This window comes from Acaromyces ingoldii, assembly GCF_003144295.1.
Source record: "Acaromyces ingoldii strain MCA 4198 unplaced genomic scaffold FA10scaffold_2, whole genome shotgun sequence".
In the NCBI taxonomy this organism is placed as follows: domain Eukaryota; kingdom Fungi; phylum Basidiomycota; class Exobasidiomycetes; order Exobasidiales; family Cryptobasidiaceae; genus Acaromyces; species Acaromyces ingoldii.
In genome coordinates, this window is record NW_020290248.1 from 3,592,866 (window position 1) to 3,614,864 (window position 21,999).

The window sequence follows — 21,999 nt, forward strand, 5'->3', positions numbered from 1 at the left end:
ACTTTTGGATTGGATTGGATTGGATTGGAAATTAGGGCCGACTTTTGGTGTGGGGAGAGAGATAACTTATCGCGCGCGCCGACGGACATGCCCGAAAGAAAGGCCCAGTCGCCTGACACGGACTCGCGTATCATGACTCCCCTTCCTCCTCGCTCCCCCTCGACGACGACGACGACGACGACGAGGCCAGCAACGACAAGGAGGAAGAGCAACATGGCGGCCGTTGCTGCGGCCAAGATTCCCGCATGCAACCGCTGTCGACTGCGCAAGACAAAGGTGCGTCTTTGCCTCTGCCTGCCCCCATGCAGTAGTAACACACCCACCCCGGGGAAATGCCGATGGAGGGTGTCGCAATGGCATCGGAAGGCTGACGCACAATATCAAACTTTTTGGTTCGTCCTACAGTGCGACGCCCAGCTGCCGGCATGCACGCCGTGCCAAAAGGCAGGCGTCGAGTGCCACGGCGAGGACCACGCCGCGGGCCGGCCCGTGTCGCGGAGGTGGGTGCCGTACATTTCTCTCACTGCGACTCTTTCACGAAAGCTAAGTCCATCTCCTCCCAGCTACATCTGGGCCCTCGAGCAGCGGATCAAGGAGCTCGAGGCGAGCGCGACCGAGGCGCCGTCTGGGCCTGCTGCTGCGACATGCAGCACCTCGCCGGCGCCGGCGCCCGACGTGAGCGCCTCGTCTGCTTCCACGGGCACGTCTGCCAGTGCTCGGCCTGAGTACGGCGCAGCGTCGTCGGTGTCAATGGCGGGTGCAGTCGCGATCCCGACTACGCCGGCGAGGGGCGACTCGAATCGGGGTGCGAGGCCGCGCGCGGCGATGTCGCATTCTGAGGGTGGCGCAGGTAGGAGCGCCAGGCACAGCAATGGAAGCCATGCGCGAAAGAGGCCAAGGCACGACGATGACGAAGGTGACGACGACGAGAATGACGACGACGACGACAAAAACGGCAATGACAACGAGCATGACGTAGAGAGCGACGGGATTCAGAGCCGGCGGAGGAGCGTAGTCGAGAATGATTTCTACCGCCCGCCGCAGCACGACCCGCTCTCCCGGCTCGTCCAGGCCGCGCTCCAGGATGCCGAAACGGACACGAGCCGGTCCTCGCCCGGGCCCAATGGCGGGGAGTCAGGCGAGGATGGCGACGGAACGAACCACCAGGATCACCAGCACCGTCAAAAGCAGCAGCATGACCAGCAGCAGCAGCAGCAGGATCAGCAGCGACGTCATGCGACCGTCGCACAAGAGCAGCCTGACAACGGTCCCCATCCCCCAACCAGAGGCACAGCTGCCGGGCCATCCCCGTCTTCGGTCCAGCAGCAGCGCCAAGGAACATCAGCCATGCCACTGCCCAACGGCGACACCCGTCGATCCTGGCTCGACCGCGAGCTGGCAGCCCTCTCCGCGCTGCGGGCCACCGTCTCACGCCAGGTGCGCCGGCTCTCGGTCAAGGACCGCTTCGAGCCGGCCCGATACGAGCGGAAAGTCGTAGACGCCATCGTGCGCCGCTACTTCACCTACATGAACTGCCCGCTGCCGTGCCTCCACGAGCAGGCGTTTGCCATCCAGGTCGATGACTACTGCACCAACAGCAGCCTCGCCTCGCCTATGGACCGCTACCAGCTGCTGATGGTCTTTGCCGTCGCACTCGCCTCCCTCGGCCGGGCCCAGTACCTGACGTCGGAGACGAGCCAGCTGGCCCGTCAGTTCTACTATGCCGCCGTCGCTCACGCCTCGCACACGCCCCGGTCCGGCTGGCGCAAACTGCAGAACGTCCTCCTCCAAGTCCAGTACCATCTCCTCGTCCCCAACAGCAAGGGTGCGTACCTTCTCTCTTCTGCCGAAGCCGTACAATACATGCTGATACTAACCTGATGAAATGAACACAGACCTCTGGCGCCTCTCCGGTGAGGCCATGCGCCTCGTCACCGAGCTGGGCCTCTATGCCGAGCCGAGGGTCGCCAACCCGCTGCTGGCCGACATGTCCAAGCGGCTCTTCTGGACCACGTACAGCATCGAACGCATGCTCGCCTGCGTCTATGGCCGGCCCTTGACCCTGGCTGAGGACTGGATCTCTGTCGGTCTGCCTGCCGTCGTCGAGGATAAATGCATCACTTCGCAGGGCATTCAGAGGGGCCCCGTCTGCCACCTCAAGCTCGCTCACCATCTCCACATCCACGCCCGCAGGCTCCAGGCCGAGATTCACGGCCGGCTCTACACGCCCACCAGCGCCGGTGTGGGACAAGGCGGCGACAACAACGAAGAAGAAGAAGATGGAGAACAGGAGCTCGAGGCGTGGACGTGGAAGATGCAGGGCGAGCTGCAGCGCTGGCACGAGAGCTTCACCGTGCCCTCGCCCTTTGTCACAAAGAACTGGGTCGACCTGCAGTACCACCTCCTCACCACCACCCTGCTGCGACCCAGTCCACGTCGGCCAAACCCGAGCATGGACTGCCTCCGCCGCGCCCTACAGTCCTCGGGTGAGGTCCTCAAGATCTACCGCCGGCTCCAGCGCGAGCTCGCCATCAACTTTGTCGGCATGGCCATCCGCAACCTCTTTCTCTCGGGCCTCACCTTTCTCCACTCACTCCAGGCCCTCAGCCAGCACGGTGGCGGCGACGAGATGCCTCTGCCGCTCATCGACGTCGTGCTCCAAGTGCAGGACTGCACCGTCGTCCTCGAGAGCCTCACGGCGTACGAAGAAGTGTCCACGGCCAGGCGGCTACGCGATGCCTTTGAAAAGGCCTCGACAAGCGTACTGCGCCTCCTGTCGCAGCGAGTAGGTGCGCCGTCGTCGTCGTCCACGTCGTCGTTTTCGAGACCGCCGCCCTACTTCCCCAGCAACGGCCGAGCTGCGTCCGAGTCGACGAGCCCGCACTCGACGGCCTCCTCGGCCACGGCCACCCTCCGAGGCGTCCTCACCGACCGGGAGGAGAGGGAGCACTTCTTCGCCCACGACATCGATGCAGCTCCTTTGCCCGAGCATCCAAAGTGCCCCGACCGACGGCTGTATGCGATGGGCAATGGCGATACGGCCGCCGCCTCGCGACCGACCAGGAGCGCGTCGACGGTGGCCGCCGCGTCGGCCTCGACCACCTCCTCGTCGAGCTCGTGGAGGCCATCACAGAACACCAGCACAGCCCGCGAGCAGGTGTCACCCCGCCCGTGGGCGACAGCAACGACGCCGCAGCACGCCCACGAGCGTCCACAGGCACAGGCGTACGCAGAAGAGCAGATGCTGCTCGACCTGGCCCAGTCGCAGCACCCGCAGCAGCTACAGCAGCAGCAGTACTCCTCCTCCTCTTCCTCATCGTCGGCAGCTGCTCTGGACATGAGCGAGTACTTTTTCCAGCCGTACTTTGAGAGTCTGGGCTCTGCTCCCTCTCAGCTCAGCAGTAGTGGTGGTGGCGTTGTGTCACAGAACAGCGGCGGCAGTGGCAGCAGTAGCAGCGCTATTTTCGGCGCAGGCGGGGCCTTGGGAGGCGGCTTTGATGCCGGCAGCCTCCTCATGGGCCCTCCGCAGCAGCCATTGGGCAACACGCCAGATTCCATGAGCGCCGGGCGCATGGACTTTGGGCCTGGGCTCGGCTCCAGCGGCGGTGCAGGCCCCGACGCTGGCTTTGGCCTCGACTCGCTGGCTGATCTCTTCTCTAGCCCTGGCTATGCCTGACATTGTCTCTCTGTGCTGTCTACCATTGTCACGATTGTATTACTATCAGCTTTTTCCCTGTCTCTTGTGGGCGCAAGGCCTACTTTATTCCCCAGGGGAAAAAAATTGTGAGGATGGCGTCCCGTGCGCCCAATTCCTAACTAGACCACGTGGCCTCATGGATTTTGGAGAGACATCTCTCGGAAAGCAACCCGCTCTAGTGACTGACTGCCCACCCTATCTCTCTCTCTCTCTCTCTCTCTCTCGCTTGCTTGTCCCCAAGCTCTCCGGGTGTCGACAATGGCCTCACCACAGCAGCAAGCCCCGCACCCGCTCCGTCCGTACTACCGGCCGTCGGAGGACGAGGCGTTTGTGGCGACGGCGCCGCGCTTCTCGGCCTCGTCTTCGTCTGCCTCGTCGTCCACCCCGGCCGGCTCCTCGTTTCGGTCATCATCATCAGCAGCAGCAGCGAAGGCGTCGGCGCCCTCGTCATCTGCGTCGAACCGGTACATACGGCCTGACGATGACCTCGCTGCAGCCGCGGGCGCAGGCACGGGCGGCGTCAAGGATGTCGCGCGGGCGCTGCTCGTGAGCGGCGCGCTGCAGTACTCGTCGACGTGTCTCGCCATGCCATTTGAGGTCGGCAAGCTCCTCCTCCAGGTCCAGTGGGTCCCGCGCGACGATGTCTGGGTCGCCTTTGGCGAATCCTCGGGTGCGGGCGCCGGTGCTGTGGCTGGCATGGCGCGCGAGGACGAGATGCAGCCGCTGCGCCGGCGGCGGGGGCGGGGACAGTATGGCGAGGGGGACGAAGAGGAAGACGAGGACGGCGGCTACGATGACGACGACGATGATGATGTGCCGCCCGAAGCGGAGGAGTGGCGGGAGGAGCGGGACGAGGAGCATGGTCGGGCGCGGGACTTTGGCGGCGAGGACGACGAGCTGTCGGACGAGGAGGAGGCCGAGGCCTACTTTCGCGACCTGAGCAACACGCCCATGCGCCGGCCCTCGGTGCAGACGTCGGCCAGGCGCTCGACGGGCGCACGGAGGAAGCGGACCGACGCTGCGGGCTACGTCGTGCGGAGAAGCATCCACGAGGACGGCACCAGGCCCGAGTTTGTCATGCCCGTCGTCGTCCGTGGTGGCGTGTGGGAGATGATCAAGGCCGTGGGTAGGGGCAAGGAGGGCTGGCTCGGTCTGTGGAAGGGTGAGTGATGCGCATACAGGGCGGTCAGATCTCTGAAATGTTGGGCTAATTCGTATGGTTGGAATCCCCCTAGGCTCGCTGACCACGTTCGTTCTCGAGATGGCCACATCGACGCTCCAGCCCATCGTCACGACCGTCCTCTCTGTCTTCTCGCCCTCGGCCCTGACGCCGCTGCCGCTGCCCTATGCACCCCACCCGTACCGGTCCCTGTCCCTCCTCGTCGTCTCCCACCTCGTCACGGGCATCCTCGTCTCGCCCCTGGACCTCGTCCGGACCCGCCTCGTGGTCCAGTCGACGCTGCCGCCCCATCGCAAGTACCGGAGCCCGTGGGATGCGCTGCGCCAGATCCTCCACGAGGAGGGCGGCTGGCGCACCATCTACTTGCATCCCAACTTACTCATCCCCACCGTGCTCGACTTTACCCTGCGTCCGCTCCTGTCGCTCAGCGCGCCCATCCTTATCGAGCACAAGCTGCGCATCGACCCCAACACGAGCCCCGTCGCATATGCGCTCGCCGACTTTGTCCTCAGCACCCTCGCCCTTGTCTTTACTCTGCCCATCGAGACGGTCAGGCGCCGGCTCCAGATCCAGGCCCGCGCGCCCTGGGGCATGAAGCCCGACAAGATCCACGGCTCCAGGCCGGCGGTGCCCCACACGCGCTCCTCGTCGTCGTCGGTGCCCAAGGTCAAGAACGGCTCTTCGGCGGCGACGGCCCTCGCCTCGGCCACGGGTGCTGCGCCCCTCCCTGCGCTCTCGCGGCCGCTGCGCACGTGCGTCGAGACACGGCCACGGCCCTACATTGGCGTCACCGAGGCCATCTACCGCATCCTGACCGAGGAGACGTCGACGACGCCCGTGCCCCGCGATCCTGCTGCCCGCCGACGGAGAGAGCAGCAGCGAGCGTCTCGGAGCAATAACGACGCCGACGAAGACGACGATGACGACCTCGCAAAGAGCGGCATCCTCGCCAAGCACGGCCACAGCAGCCTCGGCGGCCTCTACTCGCTCTACAGGGGCTTTGGCTTTGCCGTCGGCGCCAATGCCCTCGTCTTTGCCCTCACCCTCGTCAGCGGAGAGCGGCAGGGTCAAAGCACCGGCTGGGCCGAGATCTGATGTTTCAGCCACCACCACCCCATCACCACTCCTCTCGTGTGCCGTCATGGAAGAAGCTCTGCTGTATGTTGATTACTCTCGCTCTCCAAGGATACCTACTTTTGTTTCTCTCTCTACGTCATACATTGGGTGGTCTTGCTGCAGTCTCTCTCTCTCAGCCCACGCCCTTGATCGAGCTGACCTTGACGGGGTTCGGCACTATCACGACGACCTGCCGCGAGTGCTTTGCGTGCTTGCCTCGCCCTGGTCCTGTGCCTGGTCCTGAGCCTGTGCCTGGGCCGGGCCGCCAGACGCGCCGGCGCTGTCGGTAGCCTCGCAGCATCGCCAGCTCCGCATCGCCACAGGGGTACATCGCTGCGAGCAGGGCTTCGGATTCACTTGTTGGATTTCCTGCGCCAGAGGACGACGTCAGGACGGAGGCGGGCGGCGCGACGACGTTGTCTGCCTTGTCGTCGTCGTCTCCGTCTCCGTTGCTGTCGACATTGTCGTCCTTTTTGTTGCTGTTGTCGTTGTCATTGCCGCTCGTTACGCTAGGATCATGCGCAGGGGAGTCGGGCTCATCGCTGTCGAGGTCGTCGACAAGGTCGGAGCGGAAGAAGCCCAGCGGCGAGGCAGACCCGGCGCTGTCGAATGCGTCGAGATGGCCGGCATGTGGCTTCTGCGCAGCTGCTGGACCCCGGTGTGTGCTGGGGAACTGCGGCATGCGAGCGGCTGAGCGAGCTGGAGCTGGCGCTGGCGCTGGAACTGGCGCTGGGGCAGCTGGAGGGGCCCGGCGGTGGTGTGGAGAAGCAAGCTGCGGGGGCCCAAGTAGCAGCGACGATGATGGCAACGACGACGGTGGTGGCAGTGGCGGTTGTCTGTATGAAAATTTCGACGGCTGGGGACCGGGCTTTTCGCCAGCGGCTCGCGTCGACGACGACGCCGACGAGACAAGGAGCAGGTGCAGCAGGAGTGCCTGGAGCATCGCGATCAGTCAGTCTCTTGTGCTCGAAGACACAAGTGCGTCAATGTAAGCAGGCACATGTACTGTACGATACGGTTGCTGAATAGGCAACTTTGCGAAGGAGAGGGAAGGGAAGCTCGTCGAGAAGGGCTATCTACTCTTGCGCCCGACGACGGCGCCCACACGCCCAATGACACAAACGCACCAGTAAACAGCAGCAGTTGTGGGCGTCCGAAACGCGCTTCGTGTGCGCCCCGTTTCATCATGAAGGAAAAGTCGATAGAATTGCGATCATAATGGGGAAAGAAAAGGGGGGGAGATCGACAAAGATGACGAAGAGGCTCGGTTCAAGGAAAGGCCCAAGATCAGACAAGTTTTTGGAAGAAGAAACGGAGAAGAGCGGAGAGAAGTCGACAAGGAGAAAAGGGACGCCTTTCATATAGAAGCGCCCGTCGGTGAATTTTGAAGAAGGAAATGATGAGAGGTCGTGTTGAAGAAGAAAGTGAGGGAAGGCCGCAGGTATAGCTGAGCTGAGCAGTCTAGGGAGAGCGAAGGAATTCCACAGTCGATGCTTTTTGCGTTGCTTCAGGACGTCGTCACGGACGTAGCAGCAGCAGGCGCTGGCGAGGGCGCTGCGGCCTTGTTGTTGTTGCTGCTGTTGTTGTTGCTGCTGGCGTCCTGCGACTTGCGCCGCTCGCCATGCCCTCCTCGTCCCCCACCCCTGCCTCCCCTGTCGCCACCGCCGCCTCGCGCTCCGCGGCCACTGCCACCGCGTCCACCACCGCGGCCTCCTCGTCCACCGCCGCCACCGCCGCCGCCACTACCACCACCCGTGGCCTTTTCGGCTGCGCCACTCTCCTTGCCGCTGTTGTCGGCCGGCGTGTCCCAGCCGGCAGCATCGACGTCTGCGCCCTTGTTGGCACCCTCGCTGTCCTTGTCTCTATTCTTGCCCTCCTTGCTCTTGCCCGCAGACTGGTCGTCCTCGCCCGACGTCCACCCGCCAGCACTGCCCTTGGACTTGCTCCGCTTGCTGTTGTTCTTCTTGTGCGCCTTGGATGGCGCGGCGCCTCCCTCGCCACTGCCATTCCCATTGCCGTTCCCCTTGCCCTCGTCAGCAGCAGCAGCTGTTGTTGCTGTTGTTGCTGTTGCTGCTGCTGTCGTCGTCGCCTGCTGTGATGGCGTCGCCTGGCTAGCGGCTTCCTTTTCCTTTTGCGAGTTTGCCGTCGTAGCGGCGCCACCACTGCTGCCATTTGCAGCAGCAGACCTGGACGGGGCAGCGGCCCTGGCATCGCCTGAGCCCTTGTTGGAGCCGTGTCCCCTTGCTGAGCCTGGCCTCGACGCAAGGCTCTTTGGCCCGCTCGGTGGCGTCCTGGCGGACTGCTGCTGCTGAGGAGGCACAGATGGTGCTGCAACTGTCTTGGGCGCGACGGCACTGAGGGGTGTGGCCGTGACTGCGCTCTGGGGCGCATTGTTGCGACGGTAGGCAAAGTTGAACCCTTGGCTCTTCATCTCGCTCGAGATCCTGCCGTCCTTGAGGTCGAGGACGAGGTGGCCGTAGGCGGCGTCGGGCAGGTTCCAGTTCCACGTGTTCTTCCACGCCGGCTCCTCAGCCACGGCGCCGTTGCTCGTGGCCGCAGGGGGGACCTTGTTGGTGACGGCGAGGCCATGGTTGAGGAGGACGCGCTGCTGGTCGTCGATGACGTCCTCGACCTGAGACCTGACCGAGTCCCACACCTCGCCAAAGGACGCCTTGGAGGCATTGAGCTTGCGCCGGAGCGCCTCGGCGTCGGGCTGGACGCTGAACTCGTTGTAGGACACACCGTAGCGGAAGTGAAGACCGGCCGAGATGGTCAGGTCGGCCTTGAGGGCCAGGGCCAGCTGCATCAAAAGCCCCTCACGGCCAGGCGACGCGTGCGTGACCAGGATCCTCGTCTCGGAGGCATCGTATGACTATCAGTTCCACTCTGAATCAGCATATATGGTGACAAAAAGGAAAGGGACAGGAGCACAAATCACCTTCTGTGCCGTGTCGACGAGCTCGCCAATCTGGAGAATCGTCGTCCACATGGTGCCCTGGCCACCGGCAATCGTCGCGGCGCCCTCGCCATTGTCAAAGAGCTTGTGCAGCACCACGGCGCCGCCGAGGCCAAAGAGACGGAGGCGGACGCCGCCGACATCGATGGCATGCGAGGTGGCCTCGTCGAGGATGTTGAGGTTGGGGACAATGTACTCGGCCGTGCGCAGCTTCTCGAGGATCCTCACATCCTCGCATGCACCCCAGACCGTGTACACGGGCACCTCGAGCCGGAGCTTGCCCGAGAGCAGGTCAGGGAACTGGGTGAGGAGCGGGCAGTCTGCATCGTCGAGAATCAGCTTGCGCATCTCCTTGCACGATGTCGTGGGCGGCGGCACTGCACCAGGCGTGGTGACGGAGCCGCGGCCAGGGGGCACATCGGCCGAGAGGAGCTTGTTGCGGAGCGCCGTATGGATCAGCGTCGAGTACTGGACGAGGTGGCGGAGGGTACGGTCGCTGATCCGCGAGAAGCTGTCCGTCTCGTAGAAGCCAAAGTCGCCCGTGTGGATGATGGCCTGAGCGTTTGCCTCGCGCGCGAGCGTGTTGAGCGAGGACAGGTTTCCTGAAGTAAAAGGAGCGTGAGCAACCACTACAAAGAAACAGAGAAAGAGGGAGACACCCACCACGGACGTCGGCCACGCAGAGGATCCGGCCGCCAGGCCCATCGATGACGTGTGGCACCGTCGCAGCGGGCCTGTTGAGCGCTTGTGCGCCCCCTCGCTTGTTGTTGTTGTTATTATTGAATGCTGCGCCGCCCTGGTTGGCAGTGGCGCCAGCGGCTGCATTTGGATTGGGCGACTGTCGGTTGCCAAACGTCGCCGCCGTGGCGTGGGACCCAGCCGGCGAGGGCGTCTGCGAAGGGTGGACGAGCGTGGAGGCCATGACGTGTGACAGCGGTGCGGCGAGGCCAGACGATGACGTCTTCTGTGTGGCTGCTGCGGGGACAGGCGGCGGGTGCTGCGGTGAAGCTGGCTGGTCAATGGGCGAGCCAGGCACTTGCAGCTTCTTCTCAGACGAGGGCGGCGACTGCTGCTGCTGCTGCTGCGGTGTCGGCGTCGATGGACGGGACTTGGGAAGCTTAACGGTGGCCGGGCTACCGTTCGTCTGCTCTTCTCGACTGCTCGCCTCAGCGGCAGTAGGAAGAGGGGGAGGAGAGGAAGGAGGCGGCGGCGGCGACGCTGGACGGGGAGGGGCCGGCCGCGGTGGTGGGGGCCTCGAGAGCCGCTTGGCCTTTGCGGCGAGTATGGTGCAAGGTGGGTAGGCCTACCCACTAGCCAAGCGTGCAACAAAGGAAGGAGGGTTGGTGTGTCTATTTGCTTCGACGCCGTCGTCTTCGTCGTCGTCGTCGTGTGCAGTCGTTCTCTCCCTCTCTCGTATCGCGGGCTAGCAATGCGCACTTAGTCTCTTGACCTTCGTTCGACCTTCGCTAAAAGGGCGAGAGCTTAAAATCTCTCGACAAGGCTTTCTTTCTCATTTGAGAATTAGAAGCACGTGGGGCGCGGCAGTATTACAAAAGGTTTAACACATTGAATATTGGCTAGGATGACAGGCTGATGGAAGTGCTTAGCTGGTAGTAATGGTAGTAATACATTGTGGTGTGAGGAGGGAGAAGGCTGAATCAGAAGTGGTCCTGAAACAGCCAACGTCTGGCTTGGGTGTCAAGGTCAGCCTCGACAGGAAATGCCGGCTGAGTGGCGTCAGTCTGCGTCGTCGACTCCGCAGACGAAGACGGCGGTCTTTGGGGCGAGGCTTGCTTCCCCACCCTGGGCCGCGACGGCGCGCCATCGTCCTTGTCGTCGTCTTCTGCCACCTCATATCGCTCACTCGCTTCGTCACGCAATGGAGTCCGCACCGCTGCGGTCTGGCTTTTCTCATGGCGGCGCGTGAAGCCGTACAGGTCGAGGCTGCTCTGCTCAGCGCTTGACGGTGAGCTGCCTGGCGGACCCTTTGGAGGCGCTGCCCTGGCCTTGGCGCTCAGATCGACACCGCTCCAGCCCTTTTCAATGTCACTCCATGCGCTCGAGTGCTTCTTGAGCCTCTTCTCTGGCCCGGGAGACGCCCTGGGCTTGCAAGGCGAGGCTTCTTCGTCGCCCCACGGTAGCAGTTGCGTTTCGCTCTCCTCTTCTTCCTCTTCTTTGTCTTTCGGTAATTTTGATTGGGCTTGCACCGGCGTCTTTTTGACTGATCTTGGCGGTTGGAGCCTCGATGGCTCGCCTATGAGGACCACATCGTCATCCACCTCTGCGTCGTGGTACGTCTCATCGAAAAAGGGCAGCGTCTCCTCCTCCTCGGAGCAGAGCTCAGACTCAAACATCGGTGGGGGCCTCCTCCTCGGCGTTGTGGTTGACAAGCGAGACTGCGGAGGTGACTGAATCTCTTTGCTGTAAGTCATGGCGTTGAACGACCCACCAGGCTCTGTCATGCTGCTGGCCGGGGAAGCGCGTCGTCCTGAAGATGGTCGCTGCAGGGTCGCCTCGGCCTTCGGCGGTGCGGGTGGCGGCGACGACAGAGAGCTCGAGTCGTCCGAGTCGTCTGATCTCATTTTTTTCTTTGCACTCTCATCATTGACACCATGCCCATCTGCTCCGGTAGCTCCATCGTCTGACAAGACCTGAGTCTCGAGCGCATATATCCTCTTTTTTGACCTAGGCGACCGAATCGACGGCAGCTGTGCACCACCTGCGACCGCTTGATGTGGCTCCTCCCGCTCCTCCACGTCGCTGCTGCTGTCTGTGCCATTGTCGAGCGCCTCGACGTCGAGGCTGAAACACGCCATCGACGAGGAAGAGGCCGGCCCTTTTCGTGGTTTTGTAGTCGCCGCTTTTGCACGCGGCCGCGACGATGGACTCTTGTTCTCCTTGTCCACTTCTATCTCGCGCTCCATCTCCTCGTTCTCACTGTTGCTGCTGCTGCTGCTGCTGCTGCTGCTGCTCGCTACTTGCTCTGGCTTGCTTGGCGACTTACGAGCCTTTGGAGGAGACCGATTCTTTGCAAGCAAACTTGAGGGAGGCGCGGGCCCAAACGCGAAACGAAGGTCTAGCTGAGATGCCGATGGCGGGTGAGCCCTCTGCAGCGAGGGAGAGGGATTGGCCAGCCAAGGAGAAGGTAGTTTGCCGCTCTTGGATTGTGCATCGGATGACAAGGTTTTTCGCTCAGTGGCTGCGCGCGGCTTGGTGGGGCTGGGCGTTGCGAGGGCGACGTTGCTGCTCCTCTCGCGAAGCGGCTTCGAGGACTGCTTCTCGAGATGACGATGCAGCGTCGTCTGCACGGCATTCCTCCGCTTCGTTCGCTTGGCCGTCGTGGCTCTCTGTCTCTCTAGGTCCACTCCTCGGCCTCTGGACGTCGTCTCGAGGTCCCTGCCATCGTCGACATCGAGCAGCAGTGGCGTGAATGTCTTCTTGCTGCTGCTGCTGGCCTGACGCTGCGTCGCACGCACGTCTGGCGAGCAGTCTGCCTCTCTGATCCACTGCGATGAAGCCATCTCTCAATCGACCAGCATCCTCTCTTCGCACGTCGTCGTGAGGACGTCGTCGGATGGTGGTGTTGCTCTCGCCCTCTCCACCGCGTCTGCGCCCGTCGCGCTCGGCGATCTGACACGAGAATTGCCATGTGATTTTGGTCCAGGAAAAAAAAAAAAAAGGGAAACAAACCCAAAAAAAAAGAGAGGAAAAGGTAGCCACTTCTTCGCTCAATCGATCGGGACAGTAAGGACACGCAGCGCTCAACGAGAAAGTGAGAGGAGAGAGAGCGACACACTCAGAGGGGGCGCCCACGATGAAGGAGCTGGTGCCGCAAGATGCGACGAAGCGCATCAAGCACATCCAGTTCGGCGTGCTCTCGGCGCAGGAGATTGTCGGCATGAGCGAGCTGGAATGCACGACGCGCGACATGTACGCCCTGCGCCAGGATGGCGGCGAGCGCTACCCCGTCAGCCACGGTGTTCTCGACCGACGACTGGTGAGTAGCCGTGGCAAACAGAGATGGGCTTTCCCCTACCCCAATAGAATCAACTGTACTGACCGTCGATCCCACACAACCAGGGCATCTCGGACAAGTTCAACTCGTGCGATACATGCGGCCTCAAGATGTCCGACTGCGTGGGCCACTACGGCTACATCAAGCTCGTCCTGCCCGTGTTCCACATTGGCTTTCTCAAGCACATCATCTCCATCCTCCAGGTCATCTGCAAGAGCTGCGCCACGGTGCTGCTCGACGAGCATGCGCGGCGAAAGTACCTGAGCATCTTCCGGCGGCGCAACCTCGAGAACCTGCAGCGGACACAGACGTTCAAGGCTGTCCAGACGGCTGCCAAAAAGGTCCTCTACTGCCCTCGTTGCGGCTGCACCAACGGCGTCGTGAAGAAGTTTGGTGCCCTCAAGATCGTCCACGAAAAGTTCCGGGCTAAAAAGACGGAGAGCGAGAAGGAAGCGTTTCGGCGCACGTTTGACAGCGCAGTCAAGCTTGGCGGCACTGGGCCCGGCGACCTGGCCACGCACCTCGCCAAAGCACAGGACGATCTGAACCCGCTTAAGGTCTTGGATTTGTTCAAGCGCATTTCTGATGAGGTGAGTCCACAGAGATGGTGACACTCTGAACGGAACTGACCATAGTAATACTACGCCCCAGGACTGCGAGCTGCTGGGATTGCGGCCAGAACACGGCAGGCCCGAAGAATACATCTGGCAGTACATCTGCGTCCCGCCCGTCTGCATCCGGCCCAGCGTTCAGCAGGAGGGAGCCAGCAACGAGGACGACCTGACGGTCAAGCTGACCGAGATCATCTTCTCAAACAGCCTCCTCAAGTCGGGCCTCCAAAAGGGCGGCAAGGGCACCACGACGACGCAGCTCGTCGAGCAGTGGGACTTTCTGCAGATGTCTGTCGCCCTCTACATCAATTCCGAGATGCCTGGTGCGCCGTCGATGCCCGGTGCCAAGCCGATCCGCGGCTTCTGCCAGCGCCTCAAGGGCAAGCAGGGCCGCTTCCGTGGCAACCTCTCGGGCAAGCGTGTCGACTTCTCTGGCCGCACCGTCATCTCGCCCGACCCCAACCTGCGCATCGACGAGGTGGCCGTGCCTGAGCGCGTGGCAAAGATCCTCACCTACCCCGAGCGCGTCTTCTCCCACAACATCGAAGAGATGCGCCGTGCCATTCTCAACGGCTGCGACGTCCATCCGGGCGCCAACTTTGTCATTGACTCCGAGACGGGCTTCAAGCGACTTCTCCGCTTCGCCGGGTCCATGAAGCTGGCGGCAGCCAACCTCAAGGTGGGCGACATCGTCGAGCGCCACCTGCGCGACGGCGACATTGTCCTCTTCAACCGTCAGCCGTCGCTGCACAAGCTGTCCATCATGTCCCACCGCGCAAAGATCAGGCCTTGGCGGACATTCAGGCTCAACGAGTGCGCCTGCAACCCATACAACGCTGACTTTGACGGCGACGAGATGAACATGCACGTGCCCCAGACCGAAGAGGCCCGCACAGAGGCCACCGTCCTCATGGGTGTCAAGCACAACCTCGTCACGCCGCGCAACGGAGAGCCGATCATTGCGGCCATTCAGGACTTTATCACGGCCTCCTTTCTCATCTCTCGCAAGGACCGCTTCTTTACTCGGGGCCAATTTGCGCAGATCTGCAGCTACTTTGCCGACGCCAACCTGCACATCGACATTCCTCCCCCCGCCGTCTGGAAGCCGCAGAGGCTGTGGACGGGCAAGCAGGTGTTCAGCGCCCTGATCAGGCCGAACAGCAAGTCGAATGTGCTCGTCAACCTTGAGGCGCAGTGCCGGACGTTTGAGAAGCCAAAGGGCGGTCACATCAAGGACATGAGCCCAAACGACGGCTGGCTTGTCATCCAGAACTCCGAGGTCATGTGCGGCGTCATGGACAAGAGCACGGTGGGCGACGGGAAAAAGAACAGTGTGTTTGGCGTCATGCTGCGCGACTATGGGCCCGATGCGGCCATCCAGGCCATGAACCGGCTGGCCAAGATGTGCGCCCGCTGGCTCGCCAACCAGGGCTTCAGCCTCGGCATCAACGATGTCATGCCTGGCGCACGGCTCCGAGCGACAAAAGACCAAAAGGTAGAGGCAGCCTACACCGAGTGCCTGGACCTCATCGAAAAGGCCAAGCGGGGCAAGCTCGACAATCTGCCGGGGTGCGACCAGGAGCAGACGCTCGAGAGCATGATCTCCGGTGTCCTCTCAGGCGTCCGTGGCGATGTGGGCGAGATCTGCATGCTCGAGCTGAGCAAGCACAATGCACCCCTCATCATGGCCGTCTGCGGCTCCAAGGGCTCCAAGATTAATGTTGCCCAGATGGTCGCCTGTGTCGGGCAGCAGATTATCAGTGGCTCCCGTGTGCCCAACGGCTTCCAGGACCGCTCGCTGCCGCACTTCGCCAAGAAGTCCAAGGATCCACCTTCCAAGGGTTTCGTCCGCAACAGCTTCTTCTCTGGTCTCACCCCTACTGAGTTTCTCTTTCATGCCATCTCTGGACGAGAGGGCCTCGTGGACACGGCCGTCAAGACGGCAGAGACGGGCTACATGCAGCGGCGTCTTATGAAGGCCCTCGAGGATCTTTCTACACACTACGATCTCTCAGTGCGCAACTCTGTCGGCGGTGTGGTGCAGTTCACCTACGGGGACGACGGCCTGGACCCGGCCGAGCTCGAGGGCAACGCGCTGCCCGTCGAGTACCACCGCTCCTGGCGACACGCCCTGGCCGTCACGAGGCACATACCCGAGCGAGGTCTGCTGCCGTACGAGATTGACGAGTTGGTGCGCAGTACCTTGGCGGAGCCCCTCTTCACCGTCAAGACAAACGACTACTACAAGGACCAGGTGCTGTCGTTTATGCGCGAGTTTGTCATTGAAAAGGCAGCCAAAATCCGCGAGGCCCACGGCATGTATCCTGCCCTGGAGCGCGAGGACTTTATGGACGAGGGCACGGATCTGACGATGGGCGTCGACAACACCGTGGTCGCCATCGTCGACAACAAGACCCAGGTCCGGCGCTCGGCCGTGCTCGAGTTCCTCAAGATCTGCTTTGACAAGTATATGAAGGCCAAGGTCGAGCCGGGCACGGCCGTGGGCGCTATTGGAGCCCAGTCGATTGGCGAGCCGGGCACGCAGATGACTCTCAAGACATTCCACTTTGCCGGTGTGGCCTCGATGAACGTGACGCTGGGTGTGCCGCGTATCAAGGAGATCATCAATGCGGCAAAGTCTATTAACACGCCCATCATCACGGCTCAGCTCGTGAACCCCGAGAGCGAGACGGCGGCGCGCATCGTAAAGGGTCGCATCGAGAAGACGTACCTGGGCGATGTGGCCAGCGTCATCGAGGAGGCGTGGGCCAGTTCATACGTGTACCTGGGCGTCCACATCGACATGAAGGCCATCGAGAAGCTGCAGCTCGAGGTGACGCTCGACGACGTGCGCCGCGCCATCGTCCAGGCGCCCAAGCTCAAGATCAAAGACGACCGCGTGACGCTGGTGCCCAAGAAGAACCGGATCCGCATCTACATTGGCCAGGACGACGGCGGAGCGAACAGCAAGCCCGTCGACGAAAAGGAAATCTACTACGGGCTCAAGCTGCTGAAGCGCGCGCTGCCAAAGATCATCATCAAGGGCATCCACGAGGCTGCACGGGCCGTCATCAGTGACGAAAAGGGCAGCCGCAAGCTTCTTGTTGAGGGCTACGGCCTTCGAGAAGTTATGACCACCGAGGGCGTCGTGGGCCTGCAGACACACACGAACCACATCATGGAGATGAAGGAGGTCCTCGGCATCGAGGCCGCCCGGACCTCTGTCTTCCGCGAAATCGACTACACGATGGCCTCGCACGGCATGTCAATCGACCCGCGCCACGTGATGCTGCTGGCCGACGTCATGACGTACAAGGGCGAGGTCCTGGGCATCACGCGCTTTGGCGTGGCCAAGATGAAGGACAGCGTGCTGATGCTGGCCAGCTTTGAAAAGACGACGGACCACCTGTTTGACGCGGCCCTGTTCGGCAAGACGGACGCGATCCAGGGCGTGAGCGAAAGCATCATCATGGGCAACGCGGCCCAGAACCTGGGCACGGCCATGCCGACGCTCATCAGCGCCAAGCCAGCACTGCCGCCGATGCGCAAGCTCCTCTTCCAGCGCCACGCCTGAGACACATCCACCACCTTTTTTTACCTCTTATTTTCTTCTTTTCTCTCCCTCCACCTTTTTTATCTTTCTTTTTGGCTGTACCATCATCCTGTACGATATACCTTCAATCACAGAAATAAAGCAAGCAACGAACGCGAGAGAGTGCTGAATCTGGTCATTACAAGTTCGCAATATGGAGAGAACCAAGCCGCAAGTAATACGATAACGAACAAAAAATGAACATGATGAGAATAAGGAAGAAGGCGTAGGCACGACTACTGAAACTACTACAGAGTGTGTGTGTGCGTGTGCGATGGGTGAACGGAAAACGTCCTTTTGGTAGTGTGTGTGAAGAACAATGGCAAAAATTAGTCGTCGAAGGTCATCTTCTTGCCGGCCGGAGGCTGAACGGCGCCTGTCCGGGCACCACCGCGTCCACCGCCGCGACCGCCGCCCCGGGCGCCCCAGCCGTTGCCGCTGGGCGTGCCTCGGAAGCTGCCACCGCCGCCACCACCTCGGCCACCGCCTCGTCCACCGCCAAAGCCGCCGCCACGGCCACCTCCGCGGCCACCGCCACGACCGCCGCCGAAGCCACCGCGTCCGCCGCCACCACCGCCGCTGCCGTCGTTGTTCTTGGGCGGGGCGTAGTCGAGCCGGATGGCGCGACCACCGAGCTCGGCGCCCGAGAGGGCTTCAATGGCCTTGTCGGCGCTCTCCTGGCTCGCGTACTCGACGTAGCCAAAGCCCTTTGGCCGGTCCGACTCGGGGTCCTTGGGCAGCGTGACGCGGCTCACCTCGCCGTGCTCGCCAAAGGCAGCCCAGATGTCGTCCTCGGACAGGCTCCAGGCGAGGCCACCAACGAAGAGGACCGGCGAGGGGGCCGAGCGCTGGTCGTTGAACTTCTTTGCCCGGCTCTGCGCCTGCTCCTGCGGCGGCCGGGGCTTCTGGAGGTCCACCTTGATGTTGCGGCCGTCGATGACCATGCCCTGTGCCGCCTCGAGGGCTGCCTTGGCATCTGCGCTCGTCGCGAAGTCGACGTATCCGAAGCTGTTGGTTGCAGAAAGAGAGAATTAGTCAGCAGATGGGAGAGTGACACGAGCATCAGAATAGACTACACACCCTCTGCTCCGTCCCGACTCGCGGTCCGTCATGACACGAGCACCGGTCACCTCTCCGAGCTCCGAGAACTCCTGCTTGAGCCAGTCGTTGTCGACGTTCCAGCTGAGCTGGCCGACCCAGAGCTGCTTGGGCGCCTCCTCGTCGTCCTCTTCCTCGCCAGCGGCAGCCTTGGCCACCTTCTTGGCCGGCTCCTCGGCCGCATCGTCAGCCTTGCGCTTCTTGCTGTCGGCGGTCGACGCAGCGGGCTTCATCTCTTCGTCGTCGTCCGAGTCATCGTCAGAGTCGTCAGAGTCCTCCTCCTCGTCAGAGTCATCCGAGTCGTCGCTCGAAGACGCCTCGGCATCGGCCTTCTTGGCGTGGCCGTTGACGGCAGGCTTGCCGTTGCCGTTGACAGCGGCAGCAGCGGCCGGCTTGCTCTCCTCCTCCTCGTCCGAGTCCTCAGAGTCATCCGAGTCCTCGTCGCTGGAGTCGTCCGAGTCGTCCGAGTCCTCCTTGGTTGCCTTGGCGGCAGCGGCAGCGGGCTTGACAACGTCGGCCTTGGAGGGCTGAAAGAAGATAGAGATGTCAGTGACTCTGATAATCAACGTGGACTGGTCGCATTCATCTCTCACCTCCTCGTCGCTGCTCTCGCTCTCGCTCTCGCTGTCGTCGTCCTCCTCCTCTTCGCTGCTGCTGCTCTCCGACTCAGACTCGACGACAGGCGGGGGCGTGGGCTCCTTCTTGCTCTTCTTTTTGTCCTTCTTTGACTTTGTGGCCTCCTTGGCAGCGGCTGCCGGGGCGGGCTCGGGGACGACCTTGGCCGCCTCCTTCTTCTCCTTCTTGCTCGCCTTTCCGTTGACGACGGGCGCAGCGGCCGCAGCGGCCTCTGGCTTGATGCTCTTGTCCTTCTTGCCCATTATTGTCTCTGTTGGGATACCCTTGGATGGAAGGGAACGTCGGAAGGGGGAAAGGGTTGGTTGTGATGAAGAAGGGAAAGGTAGACAGGCTTCTTTCTCCAAATTTCAACGCCGGCGACTCTCTTTCTCTCTGTCTCGAAAGTGGGAAATTTTTCGAAAAATTTAAGAAACGAGAGGCGAAAAAATGGCTTAGTAAGCCGGATGCCCAGTGCACGTGCCACGGTCCGTGGAGTCCTTCCTTTTTGGAAGCAGAGCAGAATGGAGGCCCATGCACAGAGAGAGAGCCAAGGAGAGAGAGAGCGCGCCCCGAAGGACTGGAAGACAAAATCTACGGCAACGATGGCGGCGGAGAAGTAGAAGAGATGGGTCTCGATCGATTCCTGGCCTTTGCGCTGCTCCTCATCACTCCATGGCTCGTTCTTGAGGTGGTGTCCAGGTTCCTCGTCGCGCAGAGGCGCCGATGGCGGCGCCCACTGCGAGATGGAGAATCGTCGTACTCCTTCACCAAGCGGACATGGTCGATGACATGGGAGACAACGGGGCTCAACGCGTTGCCGAGGCGCCTCTTGCGCCTCGTCGGGTCCCTCCCTCAGGGCTGCGATGACCAGGAAGACGGAAGTGTGGGCGACCAGGGAGCGCTCGTCAGATTCTACGACTTGGGCGTCTACTTTGCTGCCCTGTCCCTCGTCGGCTCCTTCTTGGTGCTGGGCTGGGGGGCCATGCAGCTCATCACCGACGTGGTGCAGCTTCATGGCTCACCCAGTCCTGCGAGCTCGGCGTTGGTCAAGAGAGATGCTTCGCTGAGAGACGTCTCGCTGGAAGAGGACAGGCAGGCGGCGGCCAAGTGGAATCCAGCCATCGTTCCCCTGGTGAGTCTGCCCGAGCCAGTTCATAAACCCAACTTGCCAGGGCTGAACCCATCCTCCAGATTCCAGGTGTCACTGTTCCTCTCATGCACGTCGTCCCACTGCTCCTCGGCCTCTGCCTCGCCCAAGTCATCCACGAGGCTGGCCATGCCCTCTGCGCTGCCCTTCACCGGCTCAATCCGACTTCGATGGGCCTTGTGCTTTTCTTCCCCATCATTCCGGGCGCCTTTGTGGCGCTGCCCGAGGAGTACAGCGACCAGAGCGTGGGCAGGTACCACCACCACGATCTCGAGGAGGAGGCCGAGGCGCTGACTGGAGCACCGACGCTGATGAGCAATCGAGAACGGCTGCGCATCGTTGGAGCAGGCGTCTGGCATAATGCCGTCTCTGCAGGCCTCGTCCTCCTCTTCACCTGGCTCGGCCTCTCCTCGCTGCTCGTACAGAGCCTGTGGATACCAACAGACGGCATCAGGGTCACCAGTGTCGATCCTTCGTCGCCCTTGGCGCTGCACCTCCAGCCAGGGACAAGCAGCCTCGTCACGCGCCTGGATGACCTCGACCTCGCTGGCGTTTATGCTACGCCCGAGGGCCGGCTCAAGCAGTGGAACGACTACCTCCTAGCTTCCCCCTCGGCCACCTCACCGCAGCGCTGGGGCGCAGACGGGACCATGGGGTGGTGCGTGCCGCGGTCGGCATGGCAGGCCTCTTCGACGGTCTGCTGCGACCGTCTCGAGGCCAACACGAACACGCCAGCATCGTCAGCCCCGTCTCCCACCTCTGCTACAGTTGATTCACCGGAACTACTCTCCCAAAGAAAAACGAGGGACAGCAGCAGCAGTGACTCCTCGCTCTGCTTCACCGTCCTGACTGGCAACTCGACGGACGGCGGCGACGGCAACAAGCAGCCCGGTCGCTGCTTCGACCCCTCGCTGCTGGTCCGTGGCCCCACCAAGGCGTCGACAAGGCCATACGAGCGGTGTCTCGACGCCTGCACGCCACACCCGAGCACGGGCGTCGGCCGAGTGTGCGTCGCTCCGCATCCAGACGAGCAGCTCGTCCGCATCACCGTTCAGGATGACTCGACAAACGCCGACAGGGGTAATAGAAACAATGGCAACAAGGTCGACGACATCGAGCACAGCGGCGATGGCAGTAGCAGGATTGAACCAGTCCCCACGACGCGCGTCGTCCTCTTCCAGGGCCCTCGGCTGGCCATCTACTATGCGCTCTCCGTCACCGTCTACACGCCCCGGCACGCCTATCTGGGCCTGCCGCCCTCGTTGATCCGCGGCGCCCAGCTCTGCGTCGAGTACTTTCTCCAGCTCAGCTGGGCGCTGGCCCTGCTCAACATGCTCCCGCTGCCCTCGCTCGACGGCGACGCCTTTCTCGGCCTCGCCCTGCGCGAGCTGCTGCTGCTGTTGCTGCTCCGCCGACGGAAGCGCAAGCGCGGGACGGCAGCTGGGTCGTCGGCGGCGGCTGTAGCTGCGACGGCGGTCCCACTGATGAATAGGAGCAGCGAGGCGGAGTTGAGGAACGGTGGCGCGGCCAAGTCGACTTCGAGGCCCGTTGCGATGGCGCTGCGACGGCCCACGAATGCCCACTTTGCTTCGGGCACCGCCCTCGACGCCGAGGTTGGGCCGACGCTGCAGCAGGACCGGGGAGTGCTGGAGATTGACCATGTAGAGCAGCAGCAGCAGCAGCAGCAGCAGCAACAACTTCAGCAGGACGACGACGATGACGACGACGACGGTGGTGGTGGCGGCGGCGGCGGCGGCGGCGGCAAGAGCAGAGAGCGGTTAGGATTCGCATATGAGCTGGAACATGAGCACGACGAGGCGGATCGGAGCGCATTCAAGATTGCCCAGCGCGCCCGGTGGCTCGCCATGCTTCTCGCCAGCTTCGTCCTGGGCGGCAACGTCGTCTTGGCCTTTATTCATTTGTAAAAGTAGTAGCAGAGTAGTAGTTGCACTTCATATAGCCAATAATTCAC

General features: G+C 62.3%; 7 protein-coding genes across 7 annotated transcripts; 4 read left to right on the forward strand and 3 right to left on the reverse strand.

Moving 5' to 3' along the window:
- Positions 1-82: 82 nt before the first annotated feature.
- On the forward strand, positions 83-3,733 carry FA10DRAFT_300999 (hypothetical protein). The gene is made up of 4 exons (XM_025524912.1): positions 83-276; positions 406-500; positions 564-1,825; positions 1,896-3,733. The coding sequence occupies exons 1-4, from the start codon at positions 88-90 to the stop codon at positions 3,674-3,676; spliced, it is 3,327 nt and encodes a 1,108-aa protein (XP_025379727.1). The 5' UTR covers positions 83-87; the 3' UTR covers positions 3,677-3,733.
- An 83-nt stretch (positions 3,734-3,816) lies between these two features.
- On the forward strand, positions 3,817-6,049 carry FA10DRAFT_94956 (mitochondrial carrier). Its single transcript, XM_025525805.1, has 2 exons — positions 3,817-4,859; positions 4,933-6,049. Exons 1-2 carry the CDS (start codon positions 3,956-3,958, stop codon positions 5,970-5,972), a joined length of 1,944 nt encoding a protein of 647 aa, XP_025379728.1. The 5' UTR covers positions 3,817-3,955; the 3' UTR covers positions 5,973-6,049.
- FA10DRAFT_94920 (hypothetical protein) lies at positions 5,687-7,218 on the reverse strand. Its single transcript, XM_025525803.1, has one exon. The coding sequence runs from the start codon at positions 6,934-6,936 to the stop codon at positions 6,127-6,129; it is 810 nt and encodes a 269-aa protein (XP_025379729.1). The 5' UTR covers positions 6,937-7,218; the 3' UTR covers positions 5,687-6,126.
- Positions 7,219-7,500: 282 nt separating this feature from the next.
- Positions 7,501-11,765, reverse strand: FA10DRAFT_259693 (hypothetical protein; the record flags this gene model as incomplete). The annotated part of the gene is made up of 4 exons (XM_025519986.1): positions 7,501-8,865; positions 8,932-9,551; positions 9,613-10,252; positions 10,752-11,765. 4 exons carry the CDS (start codon positions 11,763-11,765, stop codon positions 7,501-7,503), a joined length of 3,639 nt encoding a protein of 1,212 aa, XP_025379730.1.
- Positions 11,766-12,680: 915 nt separating this feature from the next.
- On the forward strand, positions 12,681-17,275 carry FA10DRAFT_274871 (beta and beta-prime subunits of DNA dependent RNA-polymerase). The gene is made up of 3 exons (XM_025523239.1): positions 12,681-12,946; positions 13,030-13,554; positions 13,616-17,275. The coding sequence occupies exons 1-3, from the start codon at positions 12,764-12,766 to the stop codon at positions 17,147-17,149; spliced, it is 4,242 nt and encodes a 1,413-aa protein (XP_025379731.1). The 5' UTR covers positions 12,681-12,763; the 3' UTR covers positions 17,150-17,275.
- Positions 17,276-17,322: 47 nt separating this feature from the next.
- Positions 17,323-19,338, reverse strand: FA10DRAFT_94970 (RNA-binding domain-containing protein). The gene is made up of 3 exons (XM_025525806.1): positions 18,859-19,338; positions 18,248-18,792; positions 17,323-18,175 (listed from the first exon to the last, which is right to left on the reverse strand). The coding sequence occupies exons 1-3, from the start codon at positions 19,141-19,143 to the stop codon at positions 17,497-17,499; spliced, it is 1,509 nt and encodes a 502-aa protein (XP_025379732.1). The 5' UTR covers positions 19,144-19,338; the 3' UTR covers positions 17,323-17,496.
- Positions 19,339-19,505: 167 nt separating this feature from the next.
- FA10DRAFT_301004 (hypothetical protein) lies at positions 19,506-21,952 on the forward strand (the record flags this gene model as incomplete). The annotated part of the gene is made up of 2 exons (XM_025524913.1): positions 19,506-20,012; positions 20,072-21,952. The coding sequence occupies 2 exons, from the start codon at positions 19,506-19,508 to the stop codon at positions 21,950-21,952; spliced, it is 2,388 nt and encodes a 795-aa protein (XP_025379733.1).
- Between the last annotated feature and the right edge of the window lie 47 nt (positions 21,953-21,999).

Excerpts from the sequence above, each read along its gene's own strand:
- FA10DRAFT_300999 (XM_025524912.1), top strand. The coding sequence starts at position 88 with ATGCCCGAAAGAAAGGCCCAGTCGCCTGACACGGACTCGCGTATCATG. Across the intron at positions 501-563 it reads GGCCGGCCCGTGTCGCGGAG|CTACATCTGGGCCCTCGAGC; the intron begins GTGGGTGCCGTA and ends ATCTCCTCCCAG. Across the intron at positions 1,826-1,895 it reads CCTCGTCCCCAACAGCAAGG|ACCTCTGGCGCCTCTCCGGT; the intron begins GTGCGTACCTTC and ends AAATGAACACAG.
- FA10DRAFT_94970 (XM_025525806.1), bottom strand. The coding sequence starts at position 19,143 with ATGGGCAAGAAGGACAAGAGCATCAAGCCAGAGGCCGCTGCGGCCGCT. Across the intron at positions 18,793-18,858 it reads GCGAGAGCAGCGACGAGGAG|CCCTCCAAGGCCGACGTTGT; the intron begins GTGAGAGATGAA and ends ATCTTCTTTCAG. Across the intron at positions 18,176-18,247 it reads GAGTCGGGACGGAGCAGAGG|CTTCGGATACGTCGACTTCG; the intron begins GTGTGTAGTCTA and ends TGCAACCAACAG.
- FA10DRAFT_94956 (XM_025525805.1), top strand. The coding sequence starts at position 3,956 with ATGGCCTCACCACAGCAGCAAGCCCCGCACCCGCTCCGTCCGTACTAC. Across the intron at positions 4,860-4,932 it reads CTGGCTCGGTCTGTGGAAGG|GCTCGCTGACCACGTTCGTT; the intron begins GTGAGTGATGCG and ends GAATCCCCCTAG.
- FA10DRAFT_94920 (XM_025525803.1), bottom strand. The coding sequence starts at position 6,936 with ATGCTCCAGGCACTCCTGCTGCACCTGCTCCTTGTCTCGTCGGCGTCG.
- FA10DRAFT_274871 (XM_025523239.1), top strand. The coding sequence starts at position 12,764 with ATGAAGGAGCTGGTGCCGCAAGATGCGACGAAGCGCATCAAGCACATC. Across the intron at positions 12,947-13,029 it reads GTGTTCTCGACCGACGACTG|GGCATCTCGGACAAGTTCAA; the intron begins GTGAGTAGCCGT and ends CCACACAACCAG. Across the intron at positions 13,555-13,615 it reads TCAAGCGCATTTCTGATGAG|GACTGCGAGCTGCTGGGATT; the intron begins GTGAGTCCACAG and ends ACTACGCCCCAG.